General features: G+C 42.0%; 1 protein-coding gene across 3 annotated transcripts in view; it reads right to left on the reverse strand.

The window, feature by feature from the left end:
- IFFO2 (intermediate filament family orphan 2) overlaps window positions 1-15172 on the reverse strand; it is a 37264-nt gene that overhangs the window by 1552 nt on the left and 20540 nt on the right. Inside the window, exons 2-8 of one of the 3 annotated variants that reach the window (XM_026862892.1) lie at window positions 12514-12519; window positions 10057-10117; window positions 9678-9773; window positions 7256-7396; window positions 5370-5512; window positions 2577-2697; window positions 296-385 (exon numbers count right to left, since the gene is read on the reverse strand). In XM_026862892.1, coding sequence (XP_026718693.1) covers window positions 296-385; window positions 2577-2697; window positions 5370-5512; window positions 7256-7396; window positions 9678-9773; window positions 10057-10092 — 627 coding nt within the window. In that variant the 5' untranslated portion in view covers window positions 10093-10117; window positions 12514-12519. The remainder of the gene's footprint in view (window positions 1-295; window positions 386-2576; window positions 2698-5369; window positions 5513-7255; window positions 7397-9677; window positions 9774-10056; window positions 10118-12513; window positions 12520-15172) is intronic. The other 2 variants (XM_026862891.1, XM_026862894.1) reach the window with 2 other exon arrangements.

Genomic DNA, 15172 nt, shown 5'->3' on the forward strand with positions numbered 1-15172 from the left:
GGGGGGGGGGGGGGGGGGGGGGGGGGGGGGGGGGGAAAATAATACTGCGGTTTTTTATTCTCTTTGTTCTGCAGGTTCTCTCTCCCACCAGCTACAGATTTATGCTTACTCAGTAACAGTGCTGTATAGAGAATGGTATTTAGAAAAAATCCCAAGGGTATGTCGAAGGAAAATGTCTTTTTATTCTTAGATATACAAACATTCCAGCTTTGCTCTGTGGGTATACACCACCAGAACACTGCGCATGTCTTCATACCTTAGAAACAGTTCACATTGCCATGAATCACTTCCTTACCTCTATCTGCCCTATTGTTTCTTGGTATTCCTTATCTCTCGTTTTAAAGAAAGACTCTGTTTCATGGATCAAGTTTCCCAGGTTTTCTTCCTGCAGGGGAAAGAAGGACACAAAGTGTTAGCCAGAAACTAACAAGTAATTCAGTAGCAGACTGAAGATTTTCATATTTAACCTCACTTAGAAATGCAGGTTGCTATGCTCTTTCATGCAAAGTTGTTTGGTTGGTTTTTTTTTTTTAATACATTTTTTACACAGACAAGTAATATTCTGCTTCTTAAACTGGCATATGAGAAAACACACGGTATCATGACCACAGCTTTGTACACAAAGTCTCTGATCAGTGAGCCTACAGACCAAAGCTCCAGCAATTAAACACGGGTATCTGATGCACAGATATCTGATGAACCAAACCCATAGATTTTCCTGAACCTTTCACAGTCTGGTCACACTTAGATTGCAATTGCTCTCCAGCCATAGAACAATTTTTCTTTGAGTTGACCACACCACTACTTACAGCTCTGCACTGGAATTCTCATCTTCCTTTTACATATTATAACTCTCAAGTCCTTTCAGTCTCCATTACCTTGCACGTATGCTCTGCACACATTGTTTCCTATTGAAATTCTTCACTTAACTGCTAGATAAAGAAGCTCATTCCAGCACACATAAGAACATATGCTGTCCCAAAGGAAATATCCTGCCAGACAACAGCTCCCACATCATCATGGGTTTGGATTGACAGTACAGTCTGGGCTACAAAACACACAGCGCTATTTCATACTGTCAACGAGATGAAAACAATGTCATTGTTCTCTCTTTCATATTACTACCTACCTCCCTTTTCCAGAGGAAAAAAAAAAAAAAAATCCATTTAATGCAACTGCACTGATGAGCATTAATTATGTTTCCAACCTCAGGCCACATCTGTGGCAGCTTTATCAGGATCATACCTGGTATCAACGTAACCAGCCTAGAGTTACAAGAATCATTCCACTTATCCTTTTATATGCAGAAGCGCTTTAAGGAGGAAGGTCATAAAAGAAGGTGGCTAGGGCACCGTGTAAGAACTTGAAAGGAGTAAAGCCAGTGGAAGGAAGATTCTCACATGTAAAGCACTGTGTTAAAGACCAGGCACAGACGGAGCAGTCTTTATTCTGAATCTCCATCTACAAGACAAATCTACCCTTCCCTTGTATAATTTTCATTTAGAAGGATTTAAGCTTCTTAAAACCTTTAGAGTTTTCGCACGGAGGGTCTGAGTTCGGCAATATTCCCTCTGATAGCTGTTCTTATACACGCACACACGGGCATATGCAAATAAATCTGTCACTAATTCCAGCACAGGGCTACACATTATCACTCTGCCACTCTCCCTGCTCAAAAGACGACACGTAGCTAAGTACGCTGCTTCTGCAGTCCTAGCACTTCTGAGTAATCTCTGCAGTTTCAGAGTATGCCAGATGATACACAAACGGGAAGATGTAAATTAACACACCCCTGGCAGTCAACACAAGACAATATTCAGGAGACTGCTGCCTCAGCATCTTTACACTACAGCGATGATGGAAGGCGGCAGGATTATTTCTTACCTACTGCCGTCATGCTACTCGGTAACAAAATAAGAGCATCACGTTTAAGACTACCCACACAAGCCAGACCTTGCCATTTCAATCACTCTTCAGGCTTGTTTAAAAAGGAATTGCTCAATGAGGCAGGATGCAGCCGTTAGCCTACTTTGTGTGGGATCTTAAGGATTAAAAGCTGTTTATTATCCACCAATGCCGGGAGATTCCTATTGACTGGGAAGATGGAAGCACAAGATTCACGGGTTCAGAAGATCCCTGGGGCCTTAGGCAGTCCTGCAACGACAGCTTCATTGTTTGTGACAGGGTATACATCCTTTTAACATCTTCCACACTCCATCCCCCACACTACGTGGGCTATTTTGATCATTAAAGTGTGAATGATAATCTACAGAGAAAGTGAGATGCTGTGTGGAAGATAGAGGGCTTTAGATAAATGACTGCTTAGGGTGACAGATTGTGTGATGCTCCCGTAGCAGCTAGATACCTTGGACCTTCTGACAGTCACTTGGTACTTTTAAAGACTCATTTTGAAGGAGCAAAAGAAATGAAGTTTGGCAAATAAACTGATTGCACAGACTGAAAAGGAACCATAGAGAGAAAGTACTAAGAGGATTTTAAAAATCAAAGCAAGTTTGTGTGGCAAACTAGATCCCCAGTCAAATATCCAAAGGCTCAAATAACAGCAATAAACTCACCTCTCCTTGGAGGTCAATTGAAGGATTGCAGTTTGTGAAGTCTTCCCAAAGCAGCAACGTTTCCTCATTCTCCTCCCATGTTAAACTATCACAGTCATCATCAAAATCAAATGTCTCACGACTGTTAAAATAACAGAAAAAGCATTAGTGAAAACTACTCCCTCAGTCCTTTAATTAATCTACTAAAAAAAAAAAAAAAAAAGGGCTATGAGAAGTGAATGAAGGAGACAATGGAGCAGCTGAAAATCCTCACAGTTTTTACAAACAGGCTTTGCCACCGTCCAAGTCCCTCGCTCCTGGGCTCTTTGCCACCCCAGAACAGAATAAAAGATCCTTGTTAGCATTCCTGGTTCAAGCACACAGTCCTAGCTCTGTCCTCCAGATGGTGCTGCACATTAGTTTCCCCTGTTCGCAAAACCACAAAAATGTTTTAAACTATTCTTTTCATACGTGGGAAAATGAGCCCAAACACAGTTCAAGGAATTTTACAAGAAACAGCCACCAGAAGACTCCCTGCTGATTTTCATGCTGAAGTTCAGCCAACATTTTCCCTGCAGCGCTTGAAAACGTTATTTTTGAAAGTAACAGCTATGAAGAAACTGAACCCCAAAATGATGTGCAGGTGAGAACAAACACTTATTGTTGACTTGAACGCCACAGATACTATGACAGCCGCTTAAGACTGAGAACAAACAGTGGCAAGAGTGGCCTTTGACACTGTTATTTGGTCAAACCCTTTTAGTATGGTCAGTTGTGCAATAAAGGAAAGTTTCAGAAGGCACTCAAGTCCCTTTTGGTTTGAACAGCAGCAGAGCAAAACACTAGTAGCTGCTTCTTGTCCTTGTTAAGGAGGTCTGACAAAAACCTGAAATTGCTCCCAGTAATCGTCTGCTAATTTCAGACTGATGCATTTTTATTACTTTAGTTCACTTCCTTTTAAGCAGATAACATCTCGGTGCGGAAACCGAGTCCAATACTGTCTTTAGGAGGCTGAAGAGCTTGGCAAAAGAGTCAGGCCATTTGTCCATACTCAGCATGACTTTAAAAAAATAATTTAAAAAAAAAAAAACCAACAAACTTGGACATACATGATTGAGCCTCTTGCAATTCAACTCCTTCAGCTCTGTTTCTTTTTGCAAGAGCTATCCTTGTCAGCGAGCACAAAGGCTCCCAGTCCTGACTGCTGCTTACTCCAGACAAACACTGTCCAAAGCCGACTGAATTTTGACCTTTCACTAGTGGACACTTAAAGATTAAGTTCATTACAGATAAAAAGTTGCTTTCAGTTTCTGTTTATGACATAGGCTATTCAGCTACTTGTAAAATATTATTTTCTACCTCATAAAGCCCCCACAAATCCAGACATCCTTAGAGATGTACCATCTTCAATAAGCCATAAACACTGTTCTAGATCAATCCAATTTGCATGTAACAAGATTCCTGCAGCATTATGTGCCAAATAAGATTGGAGCAGGAGATAAGAATTTCATTAGCATCACCAGTAAAAACTGGGTATCACAGGACAGGCTTAAGAACAAATCTGAAAACTAAATGCATTACCAGCAGTAGCTAGATTTTAGCCTCTTGTTTTTCTAAAATATCCACGCTGCCACACTGAATTCCAGCAGTGGAGAAGTCAAAAATTTGTATTTATTACACTGAATATTGATAAGGGCCTAAAGACATCTAAAACCTAACAAGAGGAGTTACCTACAACTTGTGCAAAAAACATGCCCTCCTATATGTGAAATTCGGGCAGGCAGAAAGAGACACACACCCCAAAAACAACTTTTGGCAACAGCCTGACAAGAGAAGAGGAACTAGAGCTTCTTAGAGAATTTCTTGCATACTCCTACGTATTAAATACTGTCCTACATCGTGTTGGAAAGCACTGGGAATTCCTCCCTCTGCGGTCACCGCAGAAGTTGGCAGAAGCACCCATATTCAGATGCTAGGGAAGTCAGACCTATAGTGCTTGCTGGGGCTTTCCTCCGGCAAAAGAAAACAGCAGAAACCCTCAAAATCCTCCCCAGGCTGTGGCCATCTCCATCATTTCTAGAACAGGAGGAAGACAGCAGCAGGGCACATCGCCAACTGAACTCCTGAACTGCTTTGAGTAGCACCAACGTGCAGAGAGTCTCTTCTCAGCATCCACAGCTTTCTAAGACTCCAGTTTGGGGTAAAGCTTTAAGCAAAACACATTGCAATTCTTCCAGTTTGGGAGATCTGAGCTTGCAGCAAGGTTACAGCACTGACATTCTTGGAATCTATAAACTGAGCTTCTGGATTGATCCACCACTGATGTTTGCCTGTAGCTGAACTGAAAAAAATCATGCAAAATACTACAGAAGTTTGTATCCAGTTTGGACTGAGCTTTCAGTGACACGGCCAAATTCTATCCAGCCCAAGCAGCAGCAAGACTCTTTCCAAAACTCTGGAAATCTAATATTCAGCAAAACATACAGGACAGGCTCAAGTTTTGTATTTTTTTTTTCATGTTTCTTCTTTTGCTACTGTAACAACAGCATATAAACATCTAGTTCTAGTACTGTATTTTTGTATTCTCTATAGTCCTCCCTACTTAAGGGAGGAACAAAAATCAGTCTAATTTTATTTGAACTTCCAGAAAACGAGTACGCACCATCCTGGCAGCTCAGGTTCAACTCATAGTGAGCACTGAGCAGAAAAAAAAATAATGCTTCTGAAAGCATAGAGAAGTAACTCAATATTTGCATTCTGGGGTTACGTCTGCATTTTGCAATAAGCTCTCCCCACGCTGCCCACGATACTCACAGCTGATTAAACATACGCTTCATTTCATCTGTGATGTTCAGTGAACAGCTGACCTCATCATCAGAAAACCTGCCATTGTCTCCATCCTGCTCAGAGAGGTCATCGTCAGATGGGAGCTTGCGTTCTTTCTTCTTGGAAGCCACCTTAATTGGAGAGAAGAACAGTAACTAGAAGGTTCAACTGAGGTACTGTGCCATGAGGGGCAGAAATAAAGAAAAAGAGAGCCATTAGGTTTGAGCGAATACAACTGTTCGTCAGTTCTCAGGCAATTCAGGGATTGCATCTGTTAACGAGAGGTGAACGCGGAGCACAAGGAAGCGGTTCAGAACGGCGAAGAGCAAAGCAAGCTGCAGGCTGCCAGCGCTCTACAGATGTTCATCTGCTCACTGACACCAGTCTGTGATCTACCAGAGAACATGCAGAGGTTAGAATGATACAGGGTAAAAGCATAAGCTGGCAGGAGTGCCCAGGCAGCAGGCTGAGAGCAATGACAGAACTCTCCCTCTCCTGCCACCACCACAGGCTGTTGCTCCCAGCATTGAACCACCACAAAAGATAGACAGGAAGCTTTGCTAGATAAGCCTTTATTTCAGGGTCATTCCCACCCCAGCAGCAGAGGCAGACTGCTAATCTTCAGGTTGACCAAAGAAGGGTTAACAGAACCATGAAAATGCCTGGACAGTCTCAAAGAAATGAAGTTCACAGATGTGCAGAGAACTCAAGGGATACCCCTGCGAAGGGCACAGAGGATCACTTCTTCATCCGAGGACTGTGAACATAAAAGATATTCACAGATGGTGCCACAGAGCCACAAACACACAGCCCACTCCCAACCTAGTGGGGTTTTCCCTCTACCTGGCATGGAAGCTGTCCCTCACTGATATTGTTCTCCATGATGATCATTTTAACCACTGCATGCTTGACCAAAAATGCTCTTTGCAGTTACCTTTGAGCAGAAAGACACTGCAATTCTACTCAAAGACAAGAAGGAACCACTAGCACAATGCAAGGGCTCAACGTGCTAGAAAAATAACTGTCTCCAGTAAAGAGATTTGAGTCTTTCAGGATACATTAGGAAAAAAAAAATAAAGTTAAACATTTAGGCAACTTCACTAAGGCCAAAAGCACAACCAATAGAGACCACAAGGATCTTTTACAGCGGTTTTGTACAGCATTTAGCACAGTCTGTGGCATCACTCTACAGAGAAAAGCATCAGACTTACTGAAAGACTGAACAAGACACATTTAGATCAAAGTAGAAGGAAGATGGGTTAATCACAATTGAAATCGCAGTTATGACAGGAGGCCAACTGCACTGGGAGTTACAGGTTTGTTCCACGCAGAGCTGTAACTGCTTGCTTTTGGAGAGTATTAAATTACTTTCCTGCTAGCACCAAGGAGCCACCATAGCTCAAGGAAAGCAACTGGAGTTTCTAGTCTGACAAAGCAGTCATAGCTCACCACCACAGAAGCATTATTTCTGGCCACAGAGCTTGAACCAGAAATAAGAACATTCAGATGACAGTTCTACAAGCTTAAAACCTCTCACTTGTGAAGGGAACAAATGTGAGGAAGCCATTTATACAAACCTAGACCCTGTAATGCTTTTTTTTCCCCTGCATTCATTGTAGACTAGCATCAGACTAACAGCATGTCTTATAGATCATCCTGAGGCTTCTTTTTTTTAAACTCTCTAAATTTTGTGCTTAGTACTACAGCAGCTTCTGCAGAAGAGAGCTACACTTCAAGACCAAGAAAGAAGAAAACAGGTCTACACAGAGACATTTCCAGAAAAGGCAAATGACCTGGACCACACTCCTCAACACTGCTCCCTCTCATCCCCTCACTTCTTGTCCTACCCTATGGAAAATTCATGGCCTAATCACCTGGAATATCTTGGAAACGTCTTCAGAGTTGCGCTGCTGCGCTACATCACACAGCTTGGCTGTGATATCGATTCGACGACAGATGTCCATGTCCACCTTCATGGCCTTTTCTTGAATCTTTGTGTCCAGGTCTGTCATGGGCTGCAGGAAGGACAGTAGTGATTATCTTCTATTATTATACAGTTCAGGAAAGAAGAGATACCCCACAGTATCTCTCTAACCCCAGGGCATACCATTCTTACACAACATTACATCTTCTCCGGGGAAAGGCAGTACACAGACAATCTAGATAGACCAGATAGCTAACAGTTAACATTCATATCTGATTCTAAGAAAATTTCAACTCAGAGTGATTTGCCACCAAAAAAACCTTATACCCACCCCAAAACAACTGCTAGATGTGCCAACAGTAAATTTTTATGGGTCAATAAAGCTTTGAAAGTGGAGAACCACCTTGTTGAGCATGTGCAGAACAGAATGAAATCTAAAACCTAGTGAGTATGCAACACTGGCTCCCCTTTCAGACAGGAAAATGGTGCCTGCAAGGAGAACTTGCTTTTAAAACAAAATCCAGGCTACTCAGCAACTTCATACATACCATGAAAATGTAAATCAAGACTGGATCTGAAGAGATCCATGAAAGCTTGTAACACAGAAAATACTCCTTATTGGCAATAATCTGGCTTCCAGCCTAGCAAAAATTCTACATGAAAAATATTTTGTCTTGCTTCACTCTGGGCAGCAGTTATAAGTGTAATTTATAAGGGATACTCCCACTCAGACAGTACAGCTGGCTCCTTATGAGGAAACACTGTTCCACAAAAAGTTTATTTTCCAGCCTAGACGAGACTCACTCTGTTAGACAGTACCGCTTCAATGGCTAGCAATGCTTCCACTTTGATCAGAAAAGCAGAAAACTCTTTGCAGAGCATTCTTAAATACCAAATTCTCTTTCCAAGAAGAAAGCTTTGGGTTAGTTTTTTGGGTTGGATTGGGTTTTGGGGGGTTTTTTTGGTGTTTGTGGTTTGGGGGTTGTTTGGTTTTTTTTTTTAATTATTACATAGAGTTCTTCTCTAGAACCTGTCAACCACCTTTGAACAAGTTAGAGATTTTTGTTTTCCAAACACACCGAGAAAAAGAAATCTCTAAACACTGACACACTCTAAAACACAATCATCAACTGAACAGGTACCAGCGATTCTCATCCACAGGAAAGCAAGAGTCACATGCCAACATTTTGCATTTCTCTGCTCTGAATATTTACACAGTGGGATTCAAAACAAGCATCCTCACTGGTTTCCTTAGGCTCTCTTCTCCCTTACAGAGGCTGCAAAGCCTAAAGCACACCTTTCTCTCAAGTTGAGGAGGATGTTTGCATTCACCACCACCCTTTTTGTACACACTGAGCAACGTTTCTTCCTCAGCAAAAAAGTCATCACAGTGATGCAGCCCTAACAAGTTTTCTCCCTTTCACACTGCCTCTAACCAAGCATGCCTATTCTCGATTAAACACCAAGAGAAGAGACAGCTAATTGCCAAATTTCACATGAACAGATCTAGTGGCCCTGAGAGAATGCATTTGACACCAGGGAGCTGGTTCTGCAAGCTTCTATAAAGACAGAAGGAAGCAGTTCTACACAAAATTACAGAATAAATAAGCATAATAGGACATATTCATTAGACAACTGGCATCAGCACTACTTCAGTCTTACAGAGGAAGGCACCGTACTTAATTCACCTGGAATATCTTTCTAGTCTGCATGAGCACATGCTCTCGGTATGTCTAAATATTAGAAAATTATCCAGTCACAGCCTGAAAGATGCCTCAGCTTTGAAGGGAATTCAATATCTAATGAGACATGAGGAAATTCCTGTGAAAAAGTCTTTTTTAAAAAAAAAAAAAATAGGTCAAAGCAGCCCTGGAAAGAAAGGCAGATACCTGAACCGGTGATACTGGGTTAATCTCCTCAGAGCTTTCATAAAGAGAGTTGGGAAACACATACAGCATCTTCCCTTTTGAACATGACTTTCTTGCGTGACCGGGAGCAAAAATCCCCCTTGTCAGCAGTACACGGTGCTGCACGGTGAGGAACCCTTTACGCTAACCTGCGAGTTCTCCAACAGTTTTTTCCACGGCTGCGGATCGGAATGCTGGCACTGCCAGCTGTGGAGAACGGGGAAGGGAGGGAAGAGTCCGGGTTATGGGGCAAGCAGCAAGTTAATGCATCTCTACACAGACCAGACAGGAAGCAGGGGGAAGGGTGATCTGTCTGATGCATTAGATCATAAAGGCAGCCATAATGCTAACTACAAAGCAGCACTCACTAAGACCATAACCTTTTTATGAATGAAGCCATTTGCATGACACACACATTTCACAAAGGCAGTGGGAGTTGGCCACTCTGCTCTCCAGTGTACTTACATCACTCATCAGACCCTTAAAGACCACAAGTTCTGCTTTCAGTCTCTCAATCTTTTCATTTAACTCCTCCTGGAGAGCTTCCGCTTCCTGCGCCTCCTGCAAGAGAAAGCACACAAAGAGCTAGGAGGGAAGAGGCCAACATGTGCTTCCTCACTTAACCTGAGCGGGGCTGATAAGGCACGTTCACTGTCAGAAAAGTCAGCACCTTCCTGCTTCAGCTTCCAGACATTAACACTGTTCTCCAGCACACAGCAATGCGGTCAGCTGCTAGTTAGAAGAGTGTTTTTTAATTAAAAAAAAAAAAAAAAAAATCAAATAACTAGTAGCCTCATAAAAGGTGCAGAGAAATACTTTTCAATACACATTACTCAAAACTCACCTCTCGCAAGGTTTCTACCATAGATTCCAGGCTCATTCTTCTTGTCAGTTCCTCTTCCCATCTGAAAGACAAGGTTTGTAGGCGAAGTGTTAACTTTGGAGAAAAGTAATTCCCCCGCCCGACCAAATCACAAGTCTTCTGATAGCTGTAGGAAGATGACAGTTACTTGAAATGTAAAGCAGATGGTCCCCTTCACTTGTACACCCTCAAACCAGCAGCATTAAGTTGGTAAGAGAATAAAAGCTAAATCCATTTTCACTGGTATCAGTGCTCTTCCTACTCTCCTATGCAATATTTGGTTGCAAATAAGGTGGGAAGTTTTCAGCGCAAAAAGAATCAGTTGAAGGTAAGTTATCTGAATCAGCACTATTTATCTATTCGGTCCAATCAATTCATACGTTTATGTGCCTTCCATAGCAAAATGCTCAATAACCAACGTGCCTCAGTCGTTTCCCAGCACTGCAACTGCAAGGAGAGTACCCAGGCAAGCACCCTGGAACGCGGGGTACAGACACTGCTGCTGCAGTACTGCAGGGGTCGAAGAAAAGGAATTACAGTTACAAACTGTATAATTAAACCTCACACGACAGGCATCATTATGTTTGAGTTCATTATTGGATTAAGTGTAAAACTATCTGGCAGTTCCTCTTTTAAGCACCGAAGCCCTTTAAAGAGCAAAACCCGGTATTTGACAATACTAACTCGAAAGATGAGATTGAAAACGTAATAACACACATTCACACACGCGGATGCAGTTTGAGTCTGCGGGAGGGAGAAAGTACAATGTGTGCCGCTCTCTGTGAACGGGCAGCAGTGCACGGGAGACTTGCCGGGTCTATTATAACAACAGGAATCACACCCCTGGAAAAGAAACTTTGGATAGTACACGATTAAAAACAATCCTGCGAACATACTCTCCGAGTACCATCATCATGGTTTCTGCTGCCACTTCAACACTTTTTGTAGCTGAAAATGGCGAACCACGAGCTCAGCAACCATGCGCTGTTGAAAACGCAAGGTTAAATCTACCAAAACACGTTGTTTCATCTTCTTTTCAAATCCACAAGGAAATCTGGTGATGGCTAGATTACAGGCTGCTCTATTCCCACGGAGGCATCCGATTTTCAGTTTGCATACCTAATCGCCGCGCTACTCGATACCTCTCTGCATTCCAAGCGCAAATTTAATGCCAGCTGAAATGGATGACGCCGGGGAGGACCATTTCAGCAGGAACGGAGGCAGGCAGGCACGGTGCTCGGGCAGTTTGCTGTCTTCAGGCACGATCGGAGGCACCTGAACGGGTTACGTCTCGATGCCGCAGCAGCTCTGAGGAGCGCAGAGCCAAGATGACATGCGGGCTACATCCCCGCTTTCCTGCTATTGTGCTGCAGGAACATCCAACGCCACGGCGTGCGAATCCTCCGTTGCACAGCTCAAGTTTGATTGATGCAGGAAGACTGGTTGTGAATTTTTTTTATTTTTTTTTTTTAAACCAGCAATGATTTACTGCCAAGCAGAGTAAAATATTTAGGCTGAAATATGCATTTGTCATCAAATGTTTTCGTTCGTATTTCCATATCCTATTTGGGTTTTTTAGTAGTAATTACATGTATATTTCTATAAAAATAGCAACCACGTTTTTCAGATTTTTAATATTGAAGTCAAGAAGGTGAAATTAATTAAAGCAGTCAGTTATATTCACAATCTGTAAAGATGGTCTCCTTCTGTTACAGGAGGAGTGTTGCATGGCTTTAATCATTCCTCCCGGTCTTTCTGCTAGCAGGCTGTCATTTATGGATGGAAGTCAAGCAGACATTGCAAAAACTGATATGCTGCTTCTTGAGGTTTTAACTGTTGAAATGAGGAATACTGGCTTCATTCAGGTTATCCTGCTGTATTATTTGCATCCCCACAGCGCACTGTGCATTCTGTAAGAAAAGGGATGTATTTTTGGAAAACGTATCTGCATATTTTTACCGGCTAGGCCAAAAGCTAGCAAAAAAGGATTAGCATTCCTCCCCAGCAGTTCAGCCGTTCTGGGCAGCTGCCAAAATTACACATCTCCAAGTCTGCTCAGACTAACCTTCCTCATCCTGCAGAAATTCCAGTAGTTCCATTTATTTTCTTTGTGCTAGTTAAAGTGCATTTTGCAGAACAGTGATTTACAGTCCTAATTCCCTTCTGTCAAATTCAAGAGGAAGAGGAAAAGGATTTTTTTTTTTTTCCACACCCCACACCCTCCCCACAACTTCTGTGTTTCTCTTAATTATAGGAACAATAAAACAATTTAATAATTTTTAACTAAAAAGTTCATGCCTAACAAAAGGAAATTTACACTGGACTGATAATAAGGGTCCTACTAACCACTAATATCACATTCTTAACCTCAAAGCACATTTCTCCCACCCACTACCAAGCTGATTAACCTCATTTAATAGCTAAAAATGCCAATCTTACTTTCCCCTCACACTTAAACCTCAGGAGACTATTTGTCGCAAAGAGAGGAAGAAAGAGGATGGGAAGGTAGAGGATGACAATGGAGCAGAGGATTAACTCTGCATTTAAACTTCCTTGGAAGTGAGACAATAGAAAGATCGCTTATTCATGTGATCATCCTGTATTTGCTGTAACACACGAGACTTTAAAAGGGACCTTGGCAGCTGTGCTACTACACACTCCAACAAATACAGCAGTAAGGAGTCAGCATGCCTCCGAGATGATGCTTTGGCTCTGACGTCTTGAATAGTCAACACACTCTAAATTATTCTCCCAGTAATTTATACTAAATTTTTTCTCTTCAGTTACCATCTAAAAGCAGAAGTCTCCCACAACTCCACAACTCTTAATAACCCCAGCAGGCTGCAGATGCCCTCTGCTTCTTCACAAACAGATCCAGTGACGCCACTTGCACGTGGCAGCCTAAAACGGCGACAAAAGGGACCAAAGCCTGGCACTTCCTTCATCTCAAGGAGGAGGGAAACACCACCTGATTAACCACCTCACAGCATAAAGCAGAGCAGACAGGCAGCTCCTCAGCTGGATAACCCCAGGAGAAGCAGCAGCAGGAATGATGAGGACTATAATACCCAAAAGAGAAATGGTTGTACACACTATGGGCTAAAAAAAAAAAACAAAAAACAAACAGTCTTCACATATTTGCTGCAGGATATTAGCTAGCCAGCCACTCCCGCCGGTCTCAACTACACTTATTTCTTGGCTCAGATGCACCGATTACTATGATTTCCAGCTGTATCCAAAAAAAATACATTTTTTCTGACCCAGAAAGGCAAACGTTGCCATCTAAATCTACCAGACTTCAGGGTTTCTTACTATATTTTCAGTTATTTCTTTTTTTTTTTTTTTTTAAAAAAAAAAAAAAAAAAAAAAGAACCCCAAACCTAATAAAACAGCATTAAGAATTTCAAATCTAACCAAGCTTTTTTCCTTCTTTCCCACCTTCCAAGGATGCTTTACTTCCAAACCCCCACCCTCCCCAAAAAAAGGGGCTAGTCTGAAATTTAGAAGCTATGGCTCTATTCCCCTTTTACCAGATGTGACACATTACATTCCAGCAGCATTCAGTCATTGCAGCTTCAGGCCCCAAACTACTTCTGCAGTCATGTCTTACGTAGCTTAGAGGAGAACAAAGGATGCTGGCTCTCTTTAACGGGAATAGCTACATTACAAGGATATTAGACAAACAAAACACATGAATAGTCAGCTAGGATTAACATTGCTTAAAGCAGTGTTCTTGTAAAGCTGAGTCACACCACAAACTTGTGTGTTTCCTGTGAAAGTGGAAGAGTAGCTACCAGTTCACCGATACTAACATCTTCTCCTACACCAAAGAAAGTCAATCGAGAACGTCCCTTCAAAGCACTGGACAACGTCCCTTCAAAGCACTGGACAACGTCCCTTCAAAGCACTGGACAACGTCCCTTCAAAGTTTCTCTAAGTTTCCAAGCCCTAACATTCATGAAATTAAACTGAGCAGTCTATGTTGACACAACAAGCTTCAAACACCTTTCCTGTTCCCTTAATATCTGTGTCAGTGAACACAAACATCTTCCTTTCTTCTCTCCCAGCATCAAGTCAAGTTTAGGAATACTGACCAGTGAAGGGAACTGTCCAGTGGAGTGGATTCACAAAACCTCTTTAGAATAGAAAGCTGGTTTTAGAGAAGTTGGTCTTTCCAAAAATTGTTCAGTAATTTTCTTTTAAAAACCCAGGATTTTTAGATGCGAGTACAGTATTATGTACCCAACAAACATCATGCTTACAAACTACACCCAATATAAATCTACTGTTTAAAATAAATTTTTGCTCAAGGCAGAAAGGCACGAGTAGACCAGCTGATAATGATGCCTAATAGTATCAATTACATTATTTGTTCACCAGAAATAACACCCCCCTCAAGGAAGCAAATATTCCTCCAATACCATTTAATAACAGAACATTTTTTCCATAAGAAAAACTCTTTAGGAAGACAAGACCCTTCTTCCTGCTAGTTTTATACTGAGTCATACAGAGAAGAAAACCACAAGACAGAACAAGAGAACATGAGAAAACATTTAGAGTGGTCTAAATATTATCCCTGTCATTCTCTCAGGTACTGACTCTGACGGTTTTCACTCTGTTGCATTACTGCTGGAATGTCTTCCCATCAGTTTATGGGGAGCAAAGTAAGAACAGAAAGGAAAACCTAAGCGAGCGCTTAAGTCCACAACAGGAAACAAAAGTTCTGGTTTGAGTAATGACTATAAAATGCTCACAAACATATTAACAGCTAACAATTCCTGAAAACATAAACATACCGAATGTATGAACTGTCATTGTTACCTCAGGGAACAGCACAATTGTTTTTTCTTGCACGCTAAGACACCACCATTCCATTTTTGGCACGAGATGCATCTAGCCTCGCTCATCTGTTGGATACAAAACATCTAAGCTGCATTCTCTGATGTACCCCACCTGCAAGAAGATGGAATAAACACCCATGCTATGGCAGGACTGAGTAATTAGACCTCGGGCGCTGCCCGGGAGGGTTTGTGCTTTGCCATCACTCAGCTCTGTGCTCCCGTTCCTTTGCAGCAGCACTGCTTGTCTTTCACATGTT

The sequence above is a fragment of the Athene cunicularia genome, assembly GCF_003259725.1.
Source record: "Athene cunicularia isolate RWA chromosome 21 unlocalized genomic scaffold, athCun1 chr21_part1, whole genome shotgun sequence".
Taxonomy (NCBI): Eukaryota; Metazoa; Chordata; class Aves; order Strigiformes; family Strigidae; genus Athene; species Athene cunicularia.